This window comes from Anabrus simplex, chromosome 4 (assembly GCF_040414725.1).
Source record: "Anabrus simplex isolate iqAnaSimp1 chromosome 4, ASM4041472v1, whole genome shotgun sequence".
NCBI classification, from domain to species: Eukaryota; Metazoa; Arthropoda; class Insecta; order Orthoptera; family Tettigoniidae; genus Anabrus; species Anabrus simplex.
In genome coordinates this window covers 103,316,895-103,337,487 of record NC_090268.1, presented here as the reverse complement: position 1 = coordinate 103,337,487, position 20,593 = coordinate 103,316,895, and the positions used below count along the sequence as shown (strand labels likewise).

General features: G+C 37.2%; 1 protein-coding gene across 1 annotated transcript in view; it reads left to right on the top strand.

The window, feature by feature from the left end:
- Positions 1–20,593, top strand: part of LOC136872187 (spatacsin) — a 206,301-nt gene that overhangs the window by 72,912 nt on the left and 112,796 nt on the right. The window contains exons 12-18 of the mRNA XM_067146023.2: positions 515–798; positions 6,535–6,705; positions 7,006–7,248; positions 11,536–11,736; positions 12,948–13,067; positions 17,684–17,861; positions 19,401–19,624. Of these exons, the coding sequence (XP_067002124.2) occupies positions 515–798; positions 6,535–6,705; positions 7,006–7,248; positions 11,536–11,736; positions 12,948–13,067; positions 17,684–17,861; positions 19,401–19,624 (1,421 nt within the window). The remainder of the gene's footprint in view (positions 1–514; positions 799–6,534; positions 6,706–7,005; positions 7,249–11,535; positions 11,737–12,947; positions 13,068–17,683; positions 17,862–19,400; positions 19,625–20,593) is intronic.

Below are 20,593 nucleotides of genomic sequence, written 5' to 3'. Positions count from 1 at the left end.
AGATCATCTTCAGCCTTGAGAACCATAAAATTGACTCGTCAAAGACATAAATATATACAGTAAATGAGTGTTAAAAATGGTGTTCTGTTGTTTCAAGTAGATGATGTGTTGTGATTAAGATTGTGAATTTTAGTCTTCAAGTTCTTATAACAGAATCAGTTTCTAATACTCATTTAGTGTATATATTCATATCTTTGACTAGTCAATTTTATGGTTGTCATGGCTGAAGATTACCGCAATGGAGGTCAAAACTAGTACCCTTTCAATACAGATCATTATGAAAATCATAGCTTACGATAATGAAACAACCATAGTTAATGATTTTCTTTTTTTGTGTTGATTATTACTTCAAAACTAATGAAACAACCTATGTACAGTATAAAGACTCTTGTCTAAATATTTTCTGAATATTTTTTGTCTCTATTAAAGTATATTGGATGTTTTTCTCCATATTTGTAATAAGTTGTCTGTAGTTGAGCTGCACTGTATAATAAGCCTACATATTTTTCTACAGGCAGACTTACATTTGACCTTATGCAAGGCAATTTTCATGGGGCATCTGAACTGTTACTCTTACTACAAGAAGCTCTCCTACAAGGATGTATTTACAAGGAACATGGCAGCAGTGAATCAACAAAGGACATGATTAATGCACTGTTGCAATGGGACCTAGCTGTGAAGTTTGCAAGAATTCATAAACTAGGACTGCCTGAAGGCTTAATGAAAGAGTGTGCAGCACATGATGACTGGCTGTGTTTTGTTCTGTGTGCTCAACTGTACACCTATCCTGTTGAACAGGTATATGTAGTTCTTCAGTATAGAAATTTGAACTTGAATTTCAATTTATGATAGTAAATTATTTTTATTGGAGTGTTTGCCTCCTTGTATCTCTTAATGTTAGACTTTCTATGTAACTATTATGGGTCCTTGATTAAAAATCAGCATTATTTCTGTTTACTCTGTATCCTAGAGAGCTTGAGACATAGTGAAAAAATCTCAAAAAGTAAGAATCATGTGGTGTCAGGAAGGGCATCTGCCTGCAAACCCCTGGTCAAACCCAAAATGAGCTTGGGTGGCTCCAGCAACCCTAGAAATAACTGGGATAATCTGAAGAAATTTACGTGTTAAAGTTGTGACATAACTTGATATCTTTGATGGTTAAGGAGTTAGGTTTTTTCCACTTTTCCTGTCACATTAAGACTTTTCCTGGAATCAACTCAGCCAGAGTTTTTGAATGACATCAAAATGGTTAAAATTAGCCTGGTATCAGGAAACAGGACTAAGGGGTAGACTATATGATGTTAAGGAAGAATATGCAGAAATATGTGGGAAAGGTAATCTAAATGATAGGATCATTATATTAACAATTCTGTTAAAAAAGGAACAACAGATTTGTTTTAAGTATACGTGACCTTTTGACTTGAAATGAAGAAAACTAGTACTGTTCCTGAAAGAAGTGGAGAAATACAGGAAGTATAATTCAAGACTTTGTAGCGGAGTACTGAGGAATAGAAGCACAGGGAAGCGGAAACAGTGAGTGCAATGCCTGCAGTGGCAAGCAACTGTAATCGTCTCAAGTGGCGTGATTATGCCTGTAGAAACTGAATGAAACTGAATTCACCAGTTATAGACATGCTCAGGAAAAATTAATTAATTAGATAAGAAGGCCACCAGACTGGTCCAAGCTACCTTGAAGAACACCACTTCCAAAGTCAAGTTAAGAGGGTGAGCTCTCTGAGAGCTTTCTCATCCAGACAGGAGTCGGACAGGGAGATGGTCCCTCAACTGTGTACTAGAGAAGATCATCAGGGAATGGACTGCCACATTGCCATCAGAAGCAGGACTGAAGCTTGGGTACAAGAAAGACAACCTTGGTGTACCCAGTCTACCCTTTGCTGATGATCTCACCCTACTTGCCAATAGCATGGAAGAAGCTACTCACCAACTACAGAGCCTCTACAGTATTGCAGAAAAAACTGGTTTGAAGGTCAACCTACAGAAGACTGAGTTTATCACTAATATAAAGCAGGCTCCTTCTACAATCCCACTAGGAAACAACACCATTAGTAAAGTTCCTGCAGTCTAGTATTTAGAAGAATGGATCTCAGTAATAAGCGAGGGTGAAAGTTTGGCCATAGACACCAGGTGTACCAAGTTAGAGAGAGCCTATCATTCCTGTAAAAGCATGTACACCTCCAAGTACCTCTCCAAGAACCTAAAGTTGAAGCTCTACAACTCTGTAGTAAGACCCTCTGTACTGTATGCCTCTGAGTGCCTGTTGTTGAATCAAAAGGGCCCACTCAAGAAACTAGATCTAGAACTAGGAAGATCTTGAGGAGGATACTAGAACTCATAAGAGAGGAGGATGTCACCTACGGGATCAGGCACAACAACGAGCTTTACGAATATCAGGAAGACATAGTCACATGTACGAGGGAAAGGCGACTGACTTTCTACAGGCACATGAGCCGCCTGAAACCCTGCAGGCTCACCAACAGAATCCTCACAGTGACAAGTAGGGGAAAGGCTTCCAAGACCAAGTGGATCACCTCAGTAAAATCAGACCTAGAGGAACTGCAGATTCCATTAGAGACCATGGAGAACCTATCTCAGTACTGACAGACCTTCCTACAGGGAGTCTTTCCACTGTCCCTCACTAGCAAAAAGAGTACAGGGACCACCAGACCTAAGTGAACTGATGGAAGGAAGCAGGCACATAGCCAGAAAATGAAACCATACTGGGCCAAGAAAAAGCAGAAGACCTTAGTTAAGAGTTAAGACGAGCCCCGTGGTCCCTAGTAAGCTGAAACGAACCCCAAAAAATGAATTAATTAATGTAAAAAATTAAAGTAATAAAGTTCGGATCCACAATACTGTCGTGAACACTATTTATTAGCCAAATGCAAAATCGTATTCTTGCAATGAAATCTGTAGGCGGTATGTTACAGACTGAATTAGACCTATAAGATCATAAATGTAATCATATTGTTGCATTACGTGCTGACGAATGTGAAATACTAGTTTCCTGAGTTACTCTCCAAACCGACTTACGTGGACTGACTTGCATCTTGGCCGTATATCTTCTAACCCCTCCTGTTCGAGAGCTGTTCTCCTTCCCTGTCTTTTATTATTAGTTACAGAACCAGTCCTATGACACATGTGAACGAGTTGTTGCACCAAACCAAGAAACTGTCTACGGAATTTTTTGAAGGCACCTTTTAACTGTTTTCTTCATCTTGTGCAAATAACACTTGACCAAAAATATTCTATGTGCTGTAGTGTATTTGACATCTCTATAATAACCTTATAATGCACCTTAAAAAGTCCAATAGTTACTAGCGAACTGAGCAAGGAAGTTAGGTATCTGCTGCGTCAGCTGTCAGCACTTCTTATCAGGCCAAGCTGGACACAAGCAACATAGCGCTGGCTTGGGGATTCCCACGGCTTGTAACCAGAAGTGCAAAATCTTAAAATATACTTCCTGTATATACAAGTAAAGGATGTAGTAGAAGTGTACCAGATATACTGTAGATAATCATAGTGGCCAGTGGCTTGGCATGTACGGGTTTGCATATTTTCAATTTACACTATGGACTTTCACAAAAATGCACAAAAGGTACTACTATGCTAAGAGGTACAATAGAGTAAAATAATATATTATTATTGGTCCACCTTTTCAATACAAAATGAAAATTACATAGGGACTAGTTTCGACCTAGTAATAGGTCATCATCAGCCTGAAGTAAATTAAAGCGTAAATATCGAAGAAAACATAAACAATGTAAACACAAGTACAGTCTTTTTAAAGGTACATACCATGTGGGAAGTTGAGTAGAGATATATTAAAAATAATAACTCTTCCAATTGACGATGCACTGAGCGGAAGTTATGTAAAGTTCGGTGCGCCGTATATTATAAAAGACCACTGTGCACTAAATGATGTAATAAAGAAGAATAGTAGGTTGAATGCTGGCTTCTTCTTAGCTGTTGTATATTTGAAGAAGATTACGTCGTATTTTATAAGGTATTGATAGACGTCAAAATGTGGAAAGGCTTTTCAACATCCATGTATTTTGACGTCTATCAATACCTTATAAAATATGACGTAATCTTCTTCAAATATACAACAGCTAAGAAGAAGCCAGCATTCAACCTACTATTCTTCTTTATTACATCATTTAGTGCACAGTGGTCTTTTATAATATACGGCGCACCGAACTTTACATAACTTCTGCTCAGTGGATCGTCAATTGGAAGAGTTATTATTTTTAACATATCTCTACTCAACTTCCCACATGGTATGTACCTTTAAAAAGACTGTACTTGTGTTTACATTGTTTATGTTTTCTTCGATATTTACGCTTTAATTTACTTCAGGCTGATGATGACCTATTACTAGGTCGAAACTAGTCCCTATGTAATTTTCATTTTGTATTGAAAAGGTGGACCAATAATAATATATTATTTTACTCTATTGTAATCACAGTTCAATACGGATCTATCATTATGAAACTTATTTCTTTTAATTAATGCTAAGAGGTAGTCAAACTACGATGCCATTTGAGTTGACAAATACTTTAAATATTATACTGTTCAAAACTGAAATATATGCCTCACCTAAGTGAAGGAAAAATCCATTCTCCAATCATTGCTGGCACCAAATTTATCAAAACACATAGAAAATAAAACAGAGCATTTTTGGTATCATAACTGTATAACCAGTCAGGTTTATCAAACATACCAGCAATAGAAATTATGTAAAACATTACAGTTGTTTGTGAACGTTTAATAGCCGATGTAGATTTTCAGAGTCTTTTAGTCTATATTTTCTCCTCTAACTGCGTTGATAAAATGTTTATGATTGCATACTAATTATAAAATTAATCTGTGTTCACTTGCAATAACTTTTTCTGTTATAATAAAGCACTTTCCCTTAAAAAAAAAACAATATAAAAGCTTCTCAGTTGACATCATTCCTCAAAACCTGCACCAGTATAACAGTTTCAACATTAATATTAACTGGTACTGACCAAATTGGTTACTTGATTTGGGTCACGTAGCTGTGAGCATTCATTCAAGAGATGGTGGGTTCAAACAGCATGGTCGGCAGCCCTGAAAATAGTTTCCCATGGTTTCCCAAATAAAGGAGAAGTCTAGTTCATGGTGCCAGCATCGCCTTGCCTCTTTTCCACAGTGGCGTTCGTAGGACCTGCGCAGTGTGACCCAGTGCATTCATTCTTCTTTTGTCTGGCTCCACGTTACAGTTGACAAACTCTGCTAAGCTACAGGCTGCATCCTTGCCTATTGAAACAGTTTTAATGTTTCATGATCTTCACAGCTTGCCAGAACCATGGTATCCTCAATTTCATTTCATGGTCAAAGAAAGAGAGAGTTTGCTTCACTACTGCAGATTTGTCCAGTTGTTACTGTTTTTACTTCCTACAAACTATGTACTTTTACAGTTTTCAGAGTTGTTGAAGAGCTGGAGTTTATTCTCTCAGGAGTTCTTTCATGTGCCAGTAAATGTATCAATGCAAGGCTGGTGTATTTTAATACTTTCAAATCCACCGAACTGAGTTGATCTCAAAAGGCCAGTGCTTTATCTGAGCTGCTCAGCCTGGCCAGCAGATAAAAAGATGAAAGTTAGGAAAAGCTGTGAAAAAATATGTAGGTCTAATTGCAGTAGAAGTGACTATGCAGCAGAGGGATTCTATCTAAAGAAACTTTGAACTTCTTGAAGAAGATTAAAACACCTGAATCCACCATCGAGGTTCTAGCAGATTTAGTGCTAACACTCAGTATCAATTATTAGACATTACTTGTATTCCATGACATGACCGTTTGTGTAAAATACTTCAAATATGAAGTAAACAGAATACAGGAAATCATGGGACAACATTCCAGCACCTCATTGTCTCTGAAAACTGTCAAAACTAGTTAGTGGGACATAAAATCTATATTATTATTATTATTATTATTATTATTATTATTATTATTATTATTATTATTATTATTATTATTATTATTATTATTGGAGCCGTCGTGGCTCAGGCGGCAGTGCACCGGCCTCTCACTGCTGGATACCGTGGTGCAAATCCCGGTCACTCCATGTGGGATTTGTGCTGGACAAAGCGGATGCAGGACAGGTTTTTCTCTGGGTACTCCGGTTTTCCCTGTCATCTTTCATTCCAGCAACACTCTCCAATATCGTATCATTTCATTTCATTAGTCATTCATTAATCATTCATTAATCATTGCCCCAGAGGAGTGCGACAGGCTTCGGCAGCCGGCACATTTCCTATCCTCGCTGCTAGATGGGGACTTCATTCAGTTCATTCCTGTCCCAGTTGAATGACTGGAAACAGGCTGTGGATTTATTATATTATTATTATTATTATTATTATTATTATTATTATTATTATTATTATTATTATTATTATTATTATTATTATTGTTGTTGTTGTTGTTGTTGTCCCATTATTGATAGTAGCATTGCTGGTGAATGAAAACTGGTTTCTTTCTTCCTTCCTTTAGGTGATGCAGCTAGTTACCGCATTTCATTCAGTAGAGCTTCAGGAACACTTGTATCATGCATTTGGCTGCAGGATATCAAAGCGGATTAAGAGGAAGCCGAAATTTCACTCCAGAGATTCACGGAAGATTTTGTATTCTAGGATTGGATTAAAGAAAGGAGGAAACAGTCCTGTATGTATAAATTTTTCTTTGTGATGTTATTTGGTAATATAATACAATTTAAATAAATGAATGTTCAAACAAAAATAAAAAATAAAATTAGAACACTGCACTTCCCCTCTGTCTCATATTTGATCATGAATTTAGAAATTTTTGCATTGATACATCATAATGAAAACATATGCTGTCATTCAACCACTATAGAAAATAATCATTCATTGTGTTGTTGTTACAAATTCAAACTGAGAGTAAAAGCTACTTTTGTAACTGGCTATGTGATTGAATGAAATGGTATGATGTGATCTGTTGCAGGGAAATGGAACTGATCGCCATTCTCCATCAGATGATTATGTGAGCACTAGTTCTGGTGAGGATATACCTTCACCCTGTCGTATCCCTCTCATATGTGCAGATGTAGTGAATCCAGCTTACAGAAATGACATGTTATTGACACTTCTCAAGTGTCACGGCAGCACTGATCCACCTCGAGCCTTGTTGGCTGCTTGTCAGAAACTACGAAACCCTGTCTTGGCTGTGTTGGCAACCTGTTATGAGGTTTGTAATGTAATTCATTGGGCCTGAAATTGTCTGAAGTTGTAGAAGTGAAATGTTATAAGTTCACACTGAAATGAGAAATGTGACTGTAGAGAGATTCAAATTCCTGCGTATATATTCCTGAGCTCAGAAATAGAAGTTTCTTGCACATAACAAGAAATACTAGCTTAAAGGAAGTTGTTATCACTGTTGCATACAAATTCCTCTAGCTTTTCCTTGTTCTTAATATCACAGACTGTTTGTACTCCTCTTCGACCAGCTTAGCAGATGACTCTCTTTTCTTAAATTTTTCTATTACTTCTAATTTTCGTTTTATTGTTAAAACAGTTTTCTTACAATTTTTCTGCCATGATATGATAAACCTGAAGACCCTACAGACTGATTAATAACAGAAAACTGAGCTGTCATAATGGCTATATTTCTTGAGAACTTAAATTGCCAAAGGCCTAGCCTAGTTCATCAACTTTTTTTTTTTTTATATAAAAATATAAAATAAAACAAAAGCTAAAGGTTCCCACGTATTCAATACTATTTATTGTTACCTTAAAAAAAGTTACATATATTTGATGAAACTAGTTTCGGTCTTGCTAGAGTCAAAATCAATAAAGTTAAGGCAAGACATGAATTGTAGTTAAAATTTATGAAGCAAGCATGTGTTGTTGATATTCAGCGCAAGACAAGTAAAGATTTGGATGTTTAACACTCATCACGATCACTGGGAAATGGAATTGCCTATCTTCACAATGTTAAATTATGCTTAATATAGGGAACATTTTCTCATAAACCACTGCAGCTACAAATATCAATTTTTGACATTGCATGCAAACATATATAATGTCTGTACAGAAAAAATAGTTTTTTATGAGTACTGTTCCCGTGTGAGATATTAATTTTTTGTGGGTATGATTATTTCAACTTTTTTTGAACATTCCCTCCCTCTCTAAAACTTGCATTATGATAGATTTTGAAACAAAACTGTTTCGGTACTTTTAGAGGACTGTAATGAACATGTTCTGAAAATTCCATAAGAATAGATTCCAGAAGAATCTGAGAAAATGTTCCTTGAATATGAACATTTTAAATTTACAGAAAACTGAGCTCAAAATTAAAACATCCCTGCTGCATAATCTCCACTTCCTTCGTCATCTCCAAAGACAATCTCTTGGCACTTCTTCTAATGTGTCTTGCTTTTCTGGCTAAAATCTTGATTGCACTGTCTGTTTTTCTGAGTCTGAGCTTATCTGAAGCCAGAATAGCATCAATTGTCTGAGAACAAGCAAGCAACCTCAACTTTTCAAGAACCTTTCACTTGGTAATATTCCTTTGGTTGTATGTTGCCACTGCCTTGAAAACTGCTTTCCTTTCTCTTCTTCTGCCAATTCACATGTCTTTTAAAAACTTTATCTCTAAATCTAGGCATTTTTATGGAGAGAGAGAGACAGAGAGAGAGAGAGAGACAGAGAGAGAGAGAGAGAGAATGAGAGAGAAAGACAATTAAACTACTGATACTGACACATCACAAATTCGAAACAATTGCAATGTTTACAGACACACCAAGGATAACAATATCCAAAGAATATATAAAAAAGCAGAAGAAGATCACATGCATGGTGCCATCTATTGAAATCAACCTTTCTTTCACCACATATTAACATCTCATTGAAAAGTAGGAGCTTTAAAGTCATGAATGAAGTTTGATAGTTATGGAGTCAGCCATGACACTAGAGTCTAAGGTGTTATTGTAACCCTGGGATATTCGCGCGGGCTACAGGTGTAGCCCAGTCATATATTTTGTTGTAGTACAGAGCATATCCGTTGCTAGGATTGTTGATACTCTCTATAGCTGCCTGTCAATGTTGCAATTAACTGGCGACTGTGTTTCCAGCTTGTCTAGGTGCGCCATTCAGGCGCCAGATGGATTAGTAGTGGTCTGGGCTACAATAGTAGCCTGCGCGGTCATTGCTATTTCAATGCTGACACTGAGCGAGCAAAGGAAACGTCGCTGCGCAGGTGGCCCAGTAGATGACTTTCAAATCAGTCAGTGGTTAGGTGAAAGTAGTGATGGTGTTCTTAGCGGTGATATTGACGATAGTGAACAGGATATACTTACACACGAATTACACCAAACTGAATCTGAAGAAGGTACAAGCAGTGAGGAAGATACCTTGTCCGAGTGTCCAGCGACAAATGACGATGCAGGTACCGGCAGCAATAATTTCAGATGGTTCACTGCCAAGGAGAATTTTAAGTGGCTATGGGATCATCCATGTACTAATGTGCGTACAGGAGCCCATAATTTTATCGTGCACTTTCCTGGCCCTAAGGGAATTGCTCTTACTGTGAAAACTGAACTTGAATGTTTAGAACTTTCTATAGGTAGAAATATAATAATAATGATAACCACTGCGACAAATATTTATATAGGTGAATTAAGAGACAAGTTTGAACGTGATCGTGATGCAAAATTTACCGATACTACAGAAATACCTGTTTTGATAGAGTGCTAAAATTCCTTAAAAAACTCACAGAAACCCTAAGACAGTTTTTAACCTGATATTGTTTTTATTTATTTACCATGCAAATATGTTAAATATGTTCTAATTTAGGTATTTGGGTATACATATAAATCAATTTAAAAGCTGTAATTCTGTTATTTCTGTTTGCATGGCAGATTTCCCTTAGTGTGAGATGCAATCAAATTTTTCTTCAAGGGTTTTTATTTTGTCTTCTGAGCAAAAGATAAACCTATGTATGGTCTGCAAATTTGGCTTAGAATATTAATATATACTACTAAGATATTATTACCAAAGGAACAAAAAAAAATAGCACGTACGAATCATTCAGATTGAATTTCAGTTTGGGCTACATATGTAGCCCGCGCGAGTAACGCTGCATCCATTCCTAGTGCGAGTGTCCTAGGGTTAACGAGGAAGATTCAGAAAACAAATTACAACAAAAACTAAATTTGATTTTTTCCACCCAAAATCTTATTCCATTCCACCTTAAGAAGGAGAAGAAGAAGAAGAAAAGGAGGAGGAGGTATCAGTTGGTGTACATTTCAGTAGGTTCAGCAGACTGAATACTAGGGCCTTCTGACTCTGTGACGAAAGCATCAGAAACGTACTGTACTTGTCGCTATCCTTGTATGTCTATGATAACGAATGGTAGAGCTGCTGGGGATTCAACCAGCCTTTAAGCTGACATACATAGTATAAAACCAACATCCTAAAATATAAATCATATGAAATACCATAATGTATTCTGTTGTGTAGACTGTTCAATGCCTATAGCGTATTAGCTTTGGAGAACTTCAAAGGGTGCTTGAGAGGAGGTCAGATGTTAACTAATCTGCGATATACCAATAATATGACTGTACTAGCCATGGATGCTGCTGAACTTCGGTACATGCTCCAGCTGATCATTACTGAAAGGGGGAAATTTTAGACTAGAGATAAACATGGAGAAAGAATAAAGCTAATGATTGTCAGTATAACTAATACACTCCAATTGCTACATTTCTCACCACAAATTGAAGTCATTAATGAATTCATCTACCTTTGATCATTAGTTTCTAACCAGAGCAGCTGTGAGGCAGAGATAAAGTGGCATATAGCAGTTGTCCAAAATGCACTGTTGTCCAAAATTACCATTTCCAGTAATGTTCAGTTGGAGCATGTACAAAGTTCAGCAGCATCCTTAGACAGTAAGTCATATTATTGGCATATCGCAGGTTAGTTAATTTCTGACTTCCTCTCAGCAACCCTTTGAAGTTCTCCAAAGCACGTCTTTTTATACAGAAAATATGCCATAGGCATTGAATAGTCCAGGCAGAACACAGAACGCCTTTTGAAGATATGGTCTGATAAACATATTATGAAATACACAAAGAAACAAATTATGGAAATGCTGGTGTTCAGCACTTTTCTATATGGTATTGAATCATGGGCAACGAAGGCATCAGATATAAATAGGATAGATGCTTCTGAAATGTGCTGCTGGTGGCAAATGCTACGTATTCCTTGGACATCCAGAAGACCTAACATCACTATTCTAATTGAACTAAATATTCAGCACAGACTATCCACAGTATGCCATGGTACTTGCAGCTCACCTCCACTGAGATTGTCCCTGAAAAGAGCTGCCTGCACCACTTCAGTACAAGAACACAAATTTATGATTATCATCATCATCATCATCATCATCATCTGCATACAGTCTCATATCTGGAAAACAGTGTTCAAAGGAGACAGTTGATCATATCTGATAAATTTGTGTATTTGTTTTCAGCCTTCATCAGTACTGAGTTGTTTCTGTGTATGGCTTCTGACATCATTACCAGGTTCTGTGTACAAACAACTTAGCACAGAACTGATTTCAGCTTTGCAACAGCATGTGTGGTCTGCAGGGCAAGTAGAAAGACTTTTGGAAGAAACAGTTGGAAATGGATATGTTACTTCTCTCTACAGAGCTTTCAGACTCTTCTTATGGGTAGGTACATGTAACTTTGTCACCAAAAATAATTATTATATAATAATTACAAAAATACTGTATATGCATATGACATATGAGATATGAGATTCACAAACCACAGTTCATTTTCTGACTCAGAATCTGAATCATCGAAGAAGTTTGTGTATTTATTCACATGTTTTGCTGTAGTTTCATTGACTTGTTCAGCTTGTGTAGTCTCCAGTTCTCCCTCTCTCTCTCCGAACGTCTTGTGCCCTTCAGAAGGCTTAATCCACTAAGCGAGTGGCTGCGCAGTTTGGATCGTATAACTGTTAGCTTGCATTCGGGAGATAATGGGTTCAAATTCCTCTGTTGGCAGTCCTGAAGATGGTTTTCCGTGGTTTCCCATTTTCACACCAGGCAAATACTGTGGCTGTACCTTAATTAAGGCCACAGTCACTTCCTTCCCACTCCTAGCCCCTTTTATGCCATCATCACCATAAGACCTCTCTGTGTTGGTGCAACATATAGCAAATTAAAAAAAAAAAAAAAAAGAGAGAGAGACCACTAGCAGGCGTGGCTCTCCAGTCATTGAGATAATCCAGGAATGGAGACTTGTTGGTGTGAACATTTCTTACGAACATCACTTGATTCTGTTATCTGCTCAGGCTACCATCTTACTGTTTCAAAGGCAACGAGGACAACCTAACTTAAGGTGCCTGGACACCATGACGCTGACCTTTGAACCCAAAATCATAATCCACAGGATATAATAGAGGGCATGAAGTGACATGCATTGATCCGAAAATCAAGCAAACCCCCCCCCCCCCCCCCCCCAAGCAGGAAAACTGTAAGATAATGATAATTCTTCTTGCCTATAATACTTATCATAGTAGTGCAGAGTTGACACCAGGCCTATGGTGTGGGCGTAGTCTGCCTGTCTCTTATCTGGTTCAGTTTTGCCAGGCAAGGCTGTGTATACCACAGTTTTGATTTTGCAGTACGGGGTTGAAGTTCAGCACTATATCATAATGCATGCTCACTCAAACAAACAGGATCATATGAAGATAATTGTAGTTGTTCTGTGGAGAGCAACAGATCAATTTATTAATGATTCAACCGTACCATTCACTTACTTATCAATAACCTTTACATCTCAGAGCATATTTCTGAATTAAGAACATAGATTGAATTATTATGCATCAGTCTATTCACACTTTCTTTCTTAATATTTATGAATTTTTTTACAGGATTATCCACTATGTGCATTCAGTGAGTTCCTGTTTGAATGTATACGGAAGAAGAATTTTAAGGAGGCAGTCATGAGCATTAAAGTGTTTAAAGCCGCTTATTTGAATCTAAAAAACAATGTGAGTATTCCAGTATTTTCTTCTGAAATGTTATTTTATTGTTTAAATGTTTCAAATTTTACACTTGTTACATTTTGTTTTTCATCACTGCTATTTTACATAGCTGAATTATTGCACTAATTTTTCCAGTTTCGAGCTGATTGTTCAGCACTCCGCATATCTTTCTTTATAGATATCCTTCCCACAGATGTGTTACATCCTGGTAGAATAAATTCAGTACATTTGACAAATTTCCTGCTGTGGAATATTTTAGTAAGGTAACTTTGATTGAGCTTACATTGAAAGTTCTTTGAGAGAATGGACAGTTTATAGAAAAGCCATATACAAAACCCAGGGATGTCTTTCAGCTGCAAGATTATGAAATATGTATATGCCTCATATAGAAATCTCCCACCGAGCTCGATAGCTGCAGTCGCTTAAGTGTGGCCAGTATCCAGTAATCGGGAGATAGTGGGTTCGAGCCCCACTGTCGGCAGCCCTGAAGATGGTTTTCCGTGGTTTCCCATTTTCACACCAGGCAAATGCTGGGGCTGTACCTTAATTAAGGCCACGGCCACTTCCTTCCAATTCCTAGGCCTTTCCTCTCCCATCGTCGCCATAAGACTCATCTGTGTCGGTGTGACGCAAAAAAAAAAAAGAAAAGGAAATCTCCCAAGGGAAGATGATCAAAAGCATAAGTTGAATACCCATGTGTCAGCTTGTGTAATGGGTCGATGGTGGCGCTACTCGTTTTCGAGAATACGTTTTTCTCCTACAATTCTTCTTAAAGTCTGTTGGTTCTGTGAAGATGTCGCTGGTGACTGATCAAGCTGATCTTCACATGAAACATGCGGACACACAGGTCACATCTAAAGGTGGGTAGAATACGCGGCTGGATCTGACGTAGTTTCTGCTTTTTATGAGTTTCAATTTCTTGTCTGTGACTTGCCTGCTCAAACAGTGAAACAGCTTCTGCAGTAGCTTTGTGCCAAAGAACATGGTTTTGTGCAGTTTTGGCCCAGATAGTCTTCTTGAGGTGATCTTTATAACGTTTCAAAGGAGCACCTTGCGGCCTTCTGCCACGACCAATCTCACCGTAGAGAAGTTGTTTAGGCAATCGGCTATCATTCTTATGCTGGATGTGACCAGCACATCTAAGCCGATGAGTGATGATTAAGGCTTCTATGGTGTTCATATGCGCCTTGTCATCCCATTTCATGTTCATTGTGATGGGTAGGATAGTAGCTAAAGTGTTCAGAAAAAGCTGTCAATTCCATTATATAAGCTGAGTTTCAGAGAAGAAGAAAACCCGAGCTAGTTGGCTGTATGATGCATCATGTAGCTATGGGCATGATTTTTGGAGATGGTGAGTTTGAACCTAACTGTCAGCAGCCCTGAAGACGGTTTTCTGTAGTTTCCCATTTTTACACCTGGCAGATGCTGGAGCTGGTCATTTCTTTCCCAGTTAAAGCCCTTTCCTATCCCTTTGTCACTGTAAGACCTATATTTGTGGGTGCAATATAAAATAATAGAGAAAAGATCAAGAACAACAAAAGTGAAAAGAAATTACTTGTATTAAATGAATGATGGAAACACAACTTTTTGTAGCAGAATGAACAAAGCACTTTATTACATTGCTCTTTATAATAATTGCTTATTTGACTGTGGACAGGATTTGTAGCTCACATAGTTAGACAAAGCATGAATATTTGATCATGCCCTGGCAATGCATGGAGGAAAATTGAAAATAAAATAGGGTTAAATCTCAGAATGTTGTCTCTTCAGAAAATTTTGAGTAAATGTCTTTAGAGCTCTCAGAGTGCCTGTTAAACAGCAATAACTTTGATTTATACGTTCTATCACATCTCGCAAATGTGACTGTGTTGCCAAATGGCTGATATACACACCGGTATTAAAATTGTGCATTCATATGCAACTTCCATTGCAAGTCTATTTACCTTTTAAACAGATTGATGAACAAAATTTGGATGTGCGACGATTATGCGATGAAATTTTAAAATCCTATTTTTGTATTGAAAATAAAGGATGCGACGATTATGTGGTGGCAATGATTATGCGGTGAAATACGGTACTTACTTACTTACTTACTTACTTACTTACTTACTTACTTATTGAATGGCTTTTTGTGCTGGGAGTGTCGAAGGATGTGTTCGACTCGCCTGGTGGAGGTCTTTCTATTTGACACCCATGGGCGACCCACGTGTCTGGATGTGAGAATGATAGTGAGGTAGGTAGAGGGTGAAATCCAGTGTTGGCATGTAGCCTATTCCTGTCAGATAACACCAAGGGATCTGCTCAAAGCTTTACGTCTCCAAATGGACTAATCACCATCAATAGCATCATACCCTCACTCCATATGAACACTACAAAGAGGTTTGACATTGAATCTACCACCTCTCATACCTGCCAGCCAACATTCTGATGGTGAAATTATTTTTGACCATTGGGACTCGAACAAGCTAGCCTTGGTGTGAGACCGTATAGACTTGATGCCTTAATGATCATGACCACCAGGTCACTGATCAATGAATTCTACTGATGTATGTGCTTACACCCCTTCCAGATTCAGGAACATTTTCCACAGTTATATAGGCTACAGTATTCCACAATTTTCTTAATACGCTGATGGCTCAGTTGAGATTCACTTAATAGTTATTTTAGTTTCTTTCTTAAGTCACATTAAATCCTCTTTTCTCTTTCTTTCTTTATTTATTTCTTTCTTTCTTTCTTCCTTTCTTTCTTTGTTTCTTTCTTTCTTCTTATGTGCTTGTCCTGTTCACTAGTCTTCTACCACCTTTGTGAACCTATTATTCTTTTACCATTTTTCCATATTTATCTGGCTTCTTCTTATCATACTCTTCCCTCTTCAAGAGCAAAGATCTGTCAAAAAGTATAGATGTCTGACCCTTTGCTGAAGACGAGAAATGGAAATGAGCTTGTTGAGGCTTAGAATAACTGAGATATATTAAGAGAGTGTGTGCAGGTTTTCGTGCATCGAGATTTGGATTTTTCCCATGTCCCATTGTGTTTTCATGTTTATCCTAGTATTTCCAGTCTGTTACTCTCTCTTCATACACTAACCAGCTATGTTGCTATCTTTATTCCTAGCTTTCTAAATTTGAGTTTGTTCGTCATGTATTTGGTGATACTGGAGTATAAATACTGTATTTACGTGAATGATCCCCGCATATTTTTTTTTTAATTTTGAGGCACGAAATTGGGGTGCGGGTTGTATTTGCATCAAGGTTGCCAACACGCTCCTGGCTCACCTAGTTTTTGATGCTGAGTGAACAGTTATGCTAAGTGCAACCGTAGATGGCAGAAAACTGTCCCCGTATATCATATTTAAACGGAAAACAATTTAGACTTTTAATTCTAAACTGACTTTACATTTTTTTATATAGTACCGTATTGTACAGAGTAATTAAAATTCAAAATTTCTCCACGTCACGATAGAACGCGTGTTCCGGAATGTGCTGGGGTAGCATTCTGCACTTTCACTCACTTTGGTGTGTCTATAGTGTGTTTCATAGTTGAAAATAGAATGAAATAGTAATTCTTTTGTATTCAGCATTTCAAGGAACGCCACAATATCACGTAGCAGGCAGTACGCGGAAAAGCAGAATCCGCGAAAACTGACGAGGGTTGGCATTTCTGAATTACAAGATGGCTGTTAATTCAAAATCACGTAATTGGAAGTCCGATTTCTGTATTACAAAGACTTTGAATTAACAAGGTTTTACTGTATTGCAAAACTAACATCAGATTTCGCCGGTGTGTCTATTTCAAGTGTTTACATTGCACGAAAAGAATTATCCACCATCAGTCTTGTTGCTGTCCAGTAAAAAGAGACCACGTGTGAGAAGTGTTTTAGACGTGGAGTGTGATGAACTTGTAGGTAATTTAGGAGAGGATTCTAGTGATGCAAGAGACAACAAATCTTCTCATCTACAGGGAATCGAGCCTATTGCAAGTTCGGATTAATGAAATACCTGTCACGTAAGTAGGCCTACTTGCTCATTTTCATGGAAAATACCGTATATTTCATAGCAGTGATAATGTAATTTTATCATCTCAGGCAAAGCAGCTATATCTGTAAATTTACATGTTCATATTTGCGTAAAGACCACGTGGGCCTCGCGGAGTGATACGAAATGTTTGTTTATGCCTACATTACTCTTTCGATAGAAAGAATTTTAGTCCATTTAATTTTTTTTCAAAATGAGCCTTCCTAAAATGAGGGGGCAGGCATTATTCGACGGTGGGGATTATTCGGGTAAATACGGTAGTATTTAGAGAATATTGTCAAGTGTTTAATGCAAAGGTTTAAAAGAACAATAGTAGATATCAAAGTGACTACTAGTATTTTTGCATTGACAACGTTCAAGAGTTCTAAAAATTATTCTCAACCTTTCCATGGCAGTGCTTTCTTGTTTCATGCACCACTAAATCTACTAATCACATTGAATATGTTTTAACCCTAATAGTACCAATTTCCTTTTGATAGATTTATGGTTTGCTACAATTGCTATCATTATGAATGCCCACTCCTTCCATTGCAGTAATCTAGTTGATTCTTTGTATGCTATTTATTCTTGGTGTTGTTTTCGGGAAAGGTGTTACTGCAAGAACAAGATGATCTGGAAGGAATGTTCATGACAAATGGTTGCTGGGTTGCATCTGTTGCTGTACATCTTATTGGTGTTGCATTGGCCAAGTGTTTTTCTTCATCCTATTATCAGCTTCAGTTTCTCTATGCTCTTCAAGAGGCCAAATTCATGGATCATCTTCCAGGTACTCAGTTTTTACTGTACTGTTTCTTTGGTAGAGCAAAATCAATACATTGTATGGGTATACATAGAGACATTACTAAAATAAAAATAGCTATGAACACTGGAGACTCATACATAGTGTCCCACTTCTTTACTGAACCTAGCATTTCTTCAATAATTGCAACAACAATGTAGATATTGCAACAAGATTTGAGCAAGGATACATTCTATGGGAGAGAAATATGTCTAATGCCTAATTTGAATTAGGCACTGAATTGTTATCACACGGAATAGCCACCAGCCTGCCTCTCTGTTATTCTGTCTGTCATTTATATGAGGTACTTAAACAATACCATACAATTCATTGTTTCTTGTGAGTTTGAGTTCACACTGGATCGTTAGAAAATGAATTGGTATTCTCTGGAGGAACGAGTATTTATTTTTCATAGCTATTGGAAACCAGAGTCAATAGAGTCATATCAACAGCAATTTCTGGGAAAGTTTGAAGGCCAACATCCGCCGAGTAAGTCGCATTTGGACCTTGTTGTAGAAGCTGGAAACCAAGGGGACTTTATTGGAAGACCATGCAGGAGGTCATCTAAATATGTTGAAGTAATGCAGGCAGTGAGAGCGGACATACCAGCAAGAACTTTCTAAAATATGGTACGCCGGATTCATTGCTGTCCGGACACAAATCGTGGCCACTTCCAGCACACATTATGTCACATTCTTTACACAGTGAAGTGAATCCTGTTCAAATTTCCTTGCAATATATTCATGAGTATTGGTATTGTTGAGGGAATATCAGATTCAGTAGTGAGTGGGACACTCCATATTACTTGAGTGCTACAGAACTTCTATGGCATAAATAGTGTGTTCCATTTATGTCTGTAGATAAGGATAATGTAGACTGATATACTGGGGATGACAATAATTACATTGTCATTAAATGTTACTATTGCTGTTACACTCTTTGAATATATCTTGAATATGTATTTTTTTCATTTCTTTTTAGAAAGCTGAGCTGAGTGGCTCAGCCGGTTAAGGCACTGGCTTTCTGAGCCCAAGTTGGCAGGTTTGATCGTGGTTCAGTCCAGTGGTATTTAAGTTGCTCAAATGCATCAGCCCCATGTCAGTAGATTTACCAGTACATAAAAGAACTCCCGTGAGAAAAAATTCTGGCACCTCATTGTCTCCAAAAACCGCAAAAGTAGTTAGTAGGATGTAAAATCAATAACAGTAACATCATTATTATTATTATTATTATTATTATTATTATTATTATTATTATTATTATGATAGAAATTTTCAGAGATACCTTTGATAACAAAACAACATATTGAAATAAATTTCTGTGCTGAATTGAATGTGATGATTTAAAACATGTATATTAAGTGGTAAAAGGCCTAAGTCTATACAAATATGAAAATAAAATTATTTGATTTATGGAATTTTTTGTACTTTTATAATATTGTGTTTTACTAAAAATGTTGTTTCTTTGTTGAGACTACTGATTTCATTATATTTCTCTGGAACTAAAGAAGGTATTCTTAACTTCCAGTGCAAGTTCCAGAGCTAACTCTCCTGACTAGCCTCCTAGAGTGTCTCGAGGGGACAGGAGTCAATTTGGATCTGAATGTAATGTGTTTGCAGAAGGAAGAACATCTTCATAAGCAAGAATTGATGCACTGCATAGACCAGTTGGTGCAGAGTAAACATTTCTCCCAAGCTCTGGATTTGGCATCTTTGACTCATCTTCCCAAGGATACCATACTTGTTGCACAGGTTAGATTGTACAAACCATAAGATTAACTGTATAATTACTAATGCATTAGCTTAACATTTGAAATTTTGATGCATAAAAACTGCAAGGATGCTTGCTTTTAATGTTCGTAAAGAATGAGCAGGAAATAAAATCAAAGAAAAATTTGGAAAATGAATCACAGTTCAGGGAGAGAAAATAAAAATTCTAATGTTCATGGAGGATACTGTCATTTTATTGTGATCTGAAGGGGTGATAGTTCCTATCTTTAAGAAACGGAGTAGAAGGAAAGGTGAAAATTACAGAGGCATTACCCTCTTATCACATGGCCTTAAAATTATGGAGAAGATCATTGAAGCCAGAGTAAGGGATATACTAGAGCCTATCTTAGAAGAGGAACAACATGGGTTTAGAGCTGGAAGAAGCACAACAGATCTGATATTTGCTTTGAGAATGTTGGCAGAGAAACACTGGCAAAGAGGAAAAAACCTCATTATTGTGTTTATGGACCTTGAAAAGGTGTATGATGAATGTTCCTAGATCAGCTATTTGGAAAAGTCCTAGAAAACTTTGTGTACCGGAGTACCTTATTAGGAAGATCCAAATGCTATATACTAAACACAAAAACTGTCTTAGTATTGGAGATGGTCACTCTGAATGGTTCAATACAACCAAAGGAGTACAACAGGGAAGTGCCTTATCACCTCTTCTATTCATAGCAGTTATGGATACCATTTTAAAGGAACTAAAAGGAAAAGGTAATAAAGATCTGCAGGCTCTGGTGTTTGCAGATGATGTGGCAATATGGGATGATGCAGAGGAGGGAGTACAAAACTAATCTGAATGCATGGTGTAAGAAGTTTGATGATTATGGAATGAAATTGAACCCATCAAAAACAGTAGCATCGAAAATCAGCAGACATAACACAGAATGCAACATAAAAATACAGGACCACCAATTTGAAGTAATACACCAATTCTGATATTTAGGA